Raw genomic sequence first — 10294 nt, forward strand, 5'->3', positions numbered from 1 at the left:
AGGTTTAATGAATTAATAGTTTCAAATGCTGCGACAGAGTAATTTTAGAATCAGTAGCAAGTGTTTGATAAAATACCGCTGAGTTTCTTGCGTGTGTTTTTCTCAAGGCCTTCTTTACCGGAAAGGTGGTGATAAATTCTCACTCGCTCGTTCGTGTAACGTCGCGTCTCAAATCGACTGAGTGAATTGAAGAGAAAATTATACCAGTGTAATTAATACACAATTATTATTATATATATTGTAAATGATAATACTTTATGAATATAAAACAGAAGAATTGTTGTATTACGTATTAATTAGCACGCATTAATGACGTTTTAAGTTCTTATACAAAGTTAAATAAACTTTATTCACAAGGGCTTTAAACTAAGCACTTTTCGATCGTCGCTACAAATATTTCTTTTAAATTACTAAATCTAATCGGCTCGTGAGAAGAACATACAAGAAACTCAACGGCCACTCTTTTAAATCAAATACTGAATAGATTATTTGCATTGTAATAAACATAACTAATCCGGTAAAAGTTACAAAGCGTTTTAAATTGAAATATTAAATAAAAATAAACTGTTTAAATATATCATATATACCAGTGGGAGGCTCCTTTGCACAGGATGCCAGCTAGATTATGGGTATGTATCAAGGTGAGGAGCGCAGTTGTAGTGCCGCTCAGAATTTTGGGGTCTTTCAAGAATCCTGAGCGGCATTGCATTGTAATGGTCAGGGCGTATCAATTACCATCAGCTGAACGTCCGGCTCGTCTCGTCCCTTATTTTCATAAAAAAAAACATGAATCCCTTGTTTGTGTAACGCTTCGTGAACTTGATGGTCGTGATTACTGTCATAATTAATATGTACATCAATATAGCTTTGATTATTACATGTTTTTTCTTTCAGGTGGTGATATCAACTCAGGTGATGGTGGATGGTCCACTACTCGCAATTTCAGACAATATGTTCGTTCACAATAACAGCAAACACGGCCGGCGCGCGAAAAGGCTTGACCACACCGAAGGTATTGACGCGAACATCGAGCATAATTGTACGTTTTTGTTTTTTATTTATTTATCTGTTTTTTATTTCACTCTCATCTTTTGAGGTTCATTTTAATATAATTTTACAATTACAACAATATAATAATAAAGGTTATTATTGTATAATATATATTTTTTTAATATTTTCAAGTGCAGAATTAGAAGAGGGTAGAAAATTTAATGAAATAGGCTTTACTTTACGGAAATCCATAATTATATAAATGGATTTAAGTTTTCTTTAGTGTTAATTCCGCCAATATTTGTTTTTAAACAATTCAACACGTGTTTCGCCTCTACACGAGGCATCCTCAGGACGTGTTTTCTCGCCAAAATCTGGCACGAGACTGTAACAAATATTGGCGGAATTAGCACTAAAAAAAAATAAATCATTTGTATTAAAAGAGGGTTTTTTTATAATTATTATTATTTGCAAATTCGCATTAATTTACTTTACATATAAATAAAATATGTCTCTTCTTATAATACATTATTAATAATAATGTCATAATTACAGCGCTTTAATTAACGTGTTTTAATTCTGTCTGATTATCAAAAATGTAATTAATATTTCGTGCAAATACATAAAACGCTGAATTGAAATCTCTAATCTTTTTAAAATTAATTATCATTGAACTTTACATTTATCAAATCTTAAATTGTTACTTGGACCAAGAGTTGCAGTAAATATAGGTAAAATTATGTGTTAAAATTGTTCAGTTGATAATGTCGTTTGTATGCGAGAAAGCTATAGACATTTCGCAATGTTGTGAGGGGTTAGTTGGGAGTTAAACTAACCCTTGGAAGGACGGGAATAATTTGTTTAAGATCGGAAAATTGTGATTTTGATGACAATTCAATTTATATTGCCAATCGTCATACGGCGAACATAGTTTTATAGCTTTTGTTTTACGATGTTTTAACATATCTATATATTTTCTCTCAAAGGGTTTTTTGTTGAATCGAAATAATTTTCATTGGTCTCTATTAATATGATGATTCAAACACCATTTGGTTGCTTCTGTTTGGCGCTTTTAACGAAAACTTTACAAAAGTTCTGAAATTATATCTAATATAATATAATTTATTTATTATCTATACTAATATTATAAAGCTGCAGTGTTTGTTTGTTTGTTTGTTTGTTTGAACGCGCTTATCTCTGCTACTACTGGTCCTATTTGAATGATTCTTTCAGTGTTGGGTAGTCCATTTATCGAGGAAGGCTATAGGCTATGTTTTTTTTTTCAAAATTAGGGATCCGTAATAAAATTGCTATTTTGTAACACAAGGTGTTAAATCGAAAACCTATTTTTGCGTGCGCTGCAAAAACTATTGACAATAGAACAAAATGATGTACAGGCTATAATATAGGCAATATTTTATCTCGGTATTTCCACGGAAACGAGAAAAACGCGGGTGAAACCGCGGGGCACAGCTAGTTAATTTATAAGATTGTAATTATTTCAGTCTTATTCTTTGATTTTCGTATATTTCGAAGAATATAATATGCTTATTATAGTTAGGCAAGTATATTTTCAATTGAAACATTATTTTGAGAACACTATTTTCTTATATATATGAATTTCATGTATCTCTGAACTCATTGAAGGTTAAACATTGAATACATGTAACTACTTAGGGCTATATTTCGATACCATTTCGATACCACGGTGGCGCAACCAGTCGCCGCTACCTACGAAATATATACAGCTCTATAGGGATTACTCACCTGGTGTCCGGTTGGTCACGCAACGGTGTTTGTATGGTGTCTAGTTTGGTAGGTTACGGACACCATGGTGGCGCAACCAGTTCCCAGTAAATATAGCCCTTAGAGTTTCATTGATGTTTTATGTGTCACAACTTTAATGTCACAACTAAAACAAGATGCCACGATATTTTCTCCACTGAAATTCACTTTCTGTTTCGTCTTTATTACAATCGTTTTGTTTTCAAGATTTCAGTTCCCCCAGTCGACTTACGGTGCGTGTCCCCCTTGCAATATCTTTAAATGTTAACAACGTCATAACAGCCATTACAATCTTACCCTGATATAGCTCTTAAACTATGCAGATAAAATCAAATCTCATGTACCATTCACTGTTGTAGTGGAAATATCACTTGAGCAGTCGATTGTCCTTTTTCAGATACATAGATAAATATCGAAGTGGGGCGAAAGAGTTTTAACAGTTTGGCTTTTATTCAACTTTTAAGTTGTTCGCAGTTACAGTCGCGCACATAAGACTTTACGACAACTATATTGGATGTACTTTGGCCCGCTTACATTAAGTTGAAGTTTATTTTATACGTTCCTGCTATAAAACGTAACTTGGCTTCAACTTTTTACATATTATATATTTTATTACAAATATAATTATGGAATTCTAAATTAAAATTTACTGTTAGAACGAAAATGTACTGTTAGATATTGTATTATATTATACTAAAATGACGACAAGTTTTCCCCAAATGTGATTTTAATGAAACAAAGCCTATAATTCTGCTTTATTGGTTATATTATGTGTGTCTGTGACAATTAAATTAAAATTCGTTCAAGACAGATGTGTGCTAACAAAAAGAAAAAGAAAACAGCCAGCCAGAGAGAAAAAAAGTACTGTTTTGTGTTCTTTTATTTGAAGTAACCCCAACCCTTTTTTTGTTACTTTTTTTTATTATTACTATTACTTAAATTAATTTACTTATATATTTATCGAAACTTAATATGAGTATGTTGCGGCTTCCTTTTATTCATTTTATTTTAAAACTATTATCAAATATTATTACGGTAAAACCTCTTTAATGTAAAAACAAGAGTTTTTGAGTATTGGCACAGTATATATACATAAATCCACACAAAACATAAATAAATAAAGGTACCTATTTTCCTATTTTCAATTTTTATATTAAATTTTTCCAAAACAAGCAAGTTTCTGGTAACAGGACCATCCTGTCGCTAGAAGTAGATATTGATGTATAGTAATTGAAGTAAGATTTGCTGCATTTAGCTTAAATGCACTCTAATCCCCGATCAATGAGTTTCTATATATTAATATTTCTCCAACAGCCGGATTATATCCACCGTTGCCAGTAGCAACGCCGTGCATCAAGGCAATATCTCCCAGCGAAGGTTGGACGTCGGGGGGGTCGACTGTTATTATAGTGGGGGACAATTTTTTCGACGGACTTCAAGTTGTATTTGGTACTATGCTTGTCTGGAGTGAGGTGAGAATGGATCATTATTTACATTTCTTTTTCTAAGTTTTTGCAAAAATATATATGAATGGCTCATGACAATTGATCGGATTCATTCAATTTGTTATTTTAAAGTGATAACCCTCGCTTTTGGTATAAATTATACAAATTAAAGCTGTTAACAAAATTTATGAACGATGCGGGACTCAAACCCGCGACCTCTCGGGTTCCGTCCGAGACGGAGCAGGTTTAATGTTTAATTTGTATAGTTGAGTTCTCCAAATTTTGTTTGTGTGCAAGAGTTTTAATTTCCAAATGCAAAACAATTATGTGATTGATTTCATTGTAAAAATAACTTTGAGGAAGTGCCATTAAAGGCCGTTTCCAATATACTATCTACAGATAGAGATAAATTACTAACTTCTACTGTCAGTGATTAGCTGTCAATAATCTAAAGCTGTCCGAATATACCTGATAAGTCATTCTTATCGCCTTATATTGGGACGCGTAAATTGCAATTGCCATACAAATTCTATGGCTGGTAAGCTATACGTCGTCCCATTGACAGACAGCGTATACGGATAAGGTGAGTTACCGTCGATAAGTTTATTGGGAAAGAAAAGTCAAGGATAGTTACGATTTTTATCTCAAGTAAGAGATAGACTGAATATTGGGAACGGCCGTTAGAGATTTACTAAAAGAAAATTGCGAAATATTAAATAACAGTTTGAACCATTAGCAGACGTTACGTTATTTCGTATAAAAGCTTTTTTTTTAATATTTTTTGTTGTCAAACGGAACTACAGAAGTCTAGTACATAAACATAGCGGTGAATTGATTGTGAAACGCAGTTTGTGTTACTCGAAACTTTCATGTGGCCATTAATTTATCTAGCCTATGAAAATTCGCTGCTTTATTTGTACATTGTGAAACAGGCCCTGAGTCTGATAGCGAAGAATGAATGTAAAAATTTGATAAAGTTAGAAGTCCAAACCATGTGATTGTCAACAGTTAATAACATCGCACGCTATACGAGTACAAACACCGCCGCGGCACATACCGGGAGTTGTGGAAGTCACATTATCATACAAGAGTAAACAGTTCTGTAAAGGTGCTCCGGGAAGATTTGTTTATGTTTGTGAGTAATCTTTATTATTATTAGAGAAAACTTTAGTAAAATTTCACAATATATATTTATATTACATATTTTATCTACACCCATGCTTTAAATCCTCTATTAAAGAATCTAAAACAGTTAGCTTATTGCCAACATTAAAACACCCAATGTCCTAATAACCATTACATCATCCAAATGAGTGTTGTAATGAAATTCAGTACAACTTTACAACACTCCTTTGGATGATGTATTGGTTACAAGGACTGGCTGTTTTAATGTTAGCAGTAAGCAAACTGTTTCAGAATGTTTAAGAGGATTCATATAATGGGTAGATAAAGTATTGTATGCAACTGTTGATAAGTAGGTATTAAAACACTCATGTGATACTATTATCACCCACATAAAGAAACATTCGTGTTCTAATACCCTTTATTACACAACAGCTGCATAAATAACTATTATTTACTTTTGCAGACTATTGGGTATACATTTAACTCAAAAACATGCCCATTTGAATTATAAGTATTTTTGGATGTAATACATGTACAATGGATTTTTGAATCATGTTGTGAGAGACAGATCATAATAGTTTCTACTTTGTTTGAGTTATGTTTTGCAAAAATATGTGGATTTTTTAACAAAAGCATGAATCTCACGTAATAAACTATTAAGGAATATTTAAGATGTCACATTAGCAGAGTAAATTTTAAGATTTAAGAATTATACATCAATATTTTTGTCTTTCTAACACATACAAGACAAAAGTAATTAGTGCAATAAACACTACTGTAGCTCTTACTAAAAATCATGAATGAAAAACCTGAAACAGGCTTCCTCGTCAAAACCTAGCCAATTATAACAAAATTGGAAACTAAATAAATTATAAAATAAAGTAAATGGTAAGGAATTATTTTTGTGACAATAATGGACGAGACGAGCAGGACGTTCAGCTGATAGTAATTGATACGACTGGCCCATTACAATGCAGTGCCGCTCAGGATTCTTAAAATACCCAAAGATTCTGAGCAGCACTACAACTGCGCTCGTCACCTTAAGACATAAGATGTTAAGTCTCATTTGCCCAGTAGTTTCACTAGCTACGGCGCCTTTTTTATGGAACGAAACGAGCTTGAAATGTTCACCGCCGTCCACTTTCTCTTGTTACACCTGAGGAATCACAGGTGGCCTTTTAGAAAAGTGTATCCGCTTTTTTGAAGGAAGTCGTCGTATCGTCTAGGAAGCTCATTCCACAGCTTGTTTGTACGTGGAAAATATATATGTATATAATATATAGCCTATCTGATTTAAGCTGTTTGAAGTAATTTAGCACAACAATATCAAAAAAAATGATCCAGATCATGATATTAATAATGATCTTAATTGAAAAAAAAAAATCTAGGGTTAAAAGCCAAAGAGAAAACAGTCGTTAATTTTGTATGGAAACATTAATGCTAACATTATTCTCATAAGCATAGACACTTTTACACAAATTATCTTGCCCCAAACTATATGGCATAGCCTGTACAACGAATAAAGGAAAATTTATATTAAATATGATAAACTTACATACGTAGATACATATAAACATCCATGACTCGGAAACAAACATACATATTCACTATATAAATGTTTGCACCTACCGGATAATTAGGTACTGATGTAGCGATTGATGGATAGAATAATGTAAGGTTTTGCTTATGCTAATATTGCGATAATGCTGTTAAATGTAAATTTATTATCACGACAAGCCATTAGGGTTAGGAAACGTGTACGTAAAGATAAACTAGAAGGCTCTAACAATACATATTATATACAATCAAATGAAGCAAAACATAAACTCGGGACCGAAGACGTAAAGTAATCTTAATTCGGCTACGCAATTTCTTGTTGATGTGATCCATCAATTAGGATTTCATTTGTTAGTGGTGAACCTAATGATTGATTTTGTTTTTCTCTCTCGCATAGCAGCTCTCAACGAGCCCACGATAGATTACGGATTTCAGAGGCTACAGAAACTTATACCAAGACATCCCGGTGATCCGGAGAAATTGCCAAAGGTGAGTGTTGCACGTAGTTTAGTAGTAGTAGCAATCTTTGATTAATTCGAGTGTTTCACATTTTTAAATAAAACACTTTTTGAAGGATTAAAACGGGTGTTACATTTTTTATTATTATTTTAGATAGCCCGACGCTTCGAGACCTTTCCAGATCATTTTTATGGGAACTGCGGTTGAAATGAGACAAGATAGTATTTGTCATTGGCATTTGTTGCCTCGAAGGTGCTTTTTGCTGTAGACAGATGGTTTTTGGCATAATAATGAAAATGTAACTATTACGCAAAATGTAATGAAAGAACAATTAAAAATAGACGTGTTTTAATCCTTTAAAGAGAGTTTTATTATAAGATAAGTGTGTTTATATTTATATATTGATTCTAGAGATTTAGCATAAAATCCATAACTGCTCAGATTTTTGGATTTATTAATATAAATGTATCATGAGAAGTTTTTAGATTGATTTTAAAGAAAACGTATGTAAATTTCAGGACACCAATTTTGACATCATAAATTATCACGAAATCACATCATGTGCGACTTTTGCCCGTTTTTCCCTCTAAAATAAAAAAATAACCCCGCTGAAGAGGTATATAAATACTTTTCTTAGGGTTTCTTTCATACTGAAATATCCAAAAAGACCAAGGGGAACCCTATTACTTAGTCATTGGCCGTCCGTTCGTCTGTCTGTCAAAGAGCTGAAGGTATCATAAGCCGCAATAGTTAGGAAGCTGTTATGTGTGTGTATTAGTATTACTATTTCCGCTACAATAAAAAATTATAAAAAACCAAAAAAGGACATTCCAAGATGCTCACAATGCAAAACAAAATATGTATCTTGACTTTATATCTTGAACAATACAACCATTCGTGTGCGATTATAACAAGCACAGTTTTTTAATTACTACATACACTTAGCCCCTTTAGGAACTGATATAGCTTCATGACGTCACTCTCTATGGTAAATAATCAATATATTTCTATTTCTTCTAATAGTAATTTATTTTTTAATAGGAAATAATATTGAAAAGGGCTGCAGATTTGGCTGAGGCATTGTATTCAATGCCTCGCAATAATCAGCTAGGACTTGGAGCGCCTCGATCTCCATCATCCAGCATGCCCTTCAACTCCTACACGGGACAGTTGGCTGTGAGCGTCCAGGATACTGCTGCAGCGCAGTGGACTGAAGGTGAGATTCATTTTATTATTTTTCCACCATTACTGATTATTTAAGTCTCTTTATTTACAAGAAATTGATTAACCACAAATTATTTGTGCAATATTTTACATGGATGGACAGTATCCATCAAGATAATAAACTCTAGTAACATTATAATGTGCCAAAAATTAAAAAAAAAAAAAACAAAAGCATTTAAAGCGTCGGTGATGTAATCGGTAGAACTGTTGACTCTCATTGATGCCATAGAACTAGATCCAATCCTCTCTTGCCACATACCAATATCTTTTCAATTTTCGAACTCACATACCTACGAATATTTGAGGCTTTAAATATTTCTCAAATTATTTGTTAGAACTAATGACGTTCTATTCATAAAGACCAATCATAAAAATAGTATAAAATCAAAAACGAAATATGGTACATGCCACAAATTACACCATAATAAGCTACGACTGCTACATTGCCGTATTTACTCCAGTTGCTTAAAATATTCTTGGTCAATAAGCAGCAATGTACGGTAATTATTCAGGTTGTGTATATTGAATTTTGAACTAGATTCGGACATTGACACACTACTAAGAAGAAAAGTGTCGTTACATTGTCTTTAAGCACACTTTTACCGTTCCACTATCAGACTGCGAATGATAAGACATTGTATGTGTAATGAATGTAATTTCTTATGCTGTCCTCATATAAACATGAAACTGTGGAATGAATTTCCTTGCGCAGTTCGACACGGGTACCTACTGAAAGGCACATATATCCATTTCATTTCACAACACTTTGAAGGGAAAACTTGTTTTTTTTTTATGGAATAGGAGGACAAACGAGCGTACTCTTGCTAAGATTTACAATCTCTTGCAACACCAGAGGAATCACAGGAGCGTTGCCGGCCTTTAAGGAAGGTGTACGCGCTTTTTTTGTTTAAAACAGTTGTGATCTGAAAGTCGATGAAACTAAAAAGCGACAGTAAAAAGTGACAGACACATGAATTCATAAGATTTAACAATATGGGAGAAAATGAGATAGGAATCATTATACAGTGTTCTGGTACCAGGTCAGATCATAGTTGAAGAAGAGATTGTCTTATGTATGACGCGACTATACCTTAATATATTCTGACGTCATACGCAGGACGTATTACTACATAGACACCAGAGGAACACAAATATTATAGCGGTGATAGTAATGTCTTTCATAGCGGTTGAAATCATGTGTCATCCTAGCAAGATGTACCAGGACTTCATATGCAGTTTAGAGGTTCATACACAGTTCAGATTTCACATCTGACATGTGTACTTAGTACGCACGCAATGAATTATTTTTTTAATTGACTCACTGTACAATGAGTCCTAATAATATTATTGTTGATCCCAGGCTTTTTCTTTTAGAAGAGTACGCTCGTAGCGGCGGTGGTTCCGTCTCACCGCGGTACTGCTCAGCCGCGTCAACTCCACACGCGCCGTCCTACCCTCATCCACAGCATTACCCTGCGCCCCCCACCTCGCTCTTCAATACCTCCTCACGTAAGAATTACTTCTCATATTATAATTCTTCATCATCACACGTGACGGCAATGCATGTTAAATACTAATCACAACTCGTCCCCACATTGATTTCAATAATGATTTGTAAAGATGATATTCATGTTTAAAAGCTTAATCGTGATTCAACACAAAAACTAAAAAGTAACTCGCCAAGAAATGAATTTAATTTTTTGGTGTTT

General features: G+C 33.4%; 1 protein-coding gene across 1 annotated transcript in view; it reads left to right on the top strand.

Annotated features, from left to right (window-relative positions):
- LOC126975206 (transcription factor collier) overlaps nucleotides 1-10091 on the top strand; it is a 77427-nt gene extending 67336 nt beyond the window's left edge. Inside the window, exons 9-14 of the mRNA XM_050822989.1 lie at nucleotides 895-1039; nucleotides 4090-4247; nucleotides 5229-5355; nucleotides 7300-7391; nucleotides 8403-8577; nucleotides 9946-10091. Coding sequence (XP_050678946.1) covers nucleotides 895-1039; nucleotides 4090-4247; nucleotides 5229-5355; nucleotides 7300-7391; nucleotides 8403-8577; nucleotides 9946-9959 — 711 coding nt within the window. The 3' untranslated portion in view covers nucleotides 9960-10091. The remainder of the gene's footprint in view (nucleotides 1-894; nucleotides 1040-4089; nucleotides 4248-5228; nucleotides 5356-7299; nucleotides 7392-8402; nucleotides 8578-9945) is intronic.
- Nucleotides 10092-10294: the final 203 nt, after the last annotated feature.

Source organism: Leptidea sinapis, chromosome 35 (genome assembly GCF_905404315.1).
Source record: "Leptidea sinapis chromosome 35, ilLepSina1.1, whole genome shotgun sequence".
NCBI classification, from domain to species: Eukaryota; Metazoa; Arthropoda; class Insecta; order Lepidoptera; family Pieridae; genus Leptidea; species Leptidea sinapis.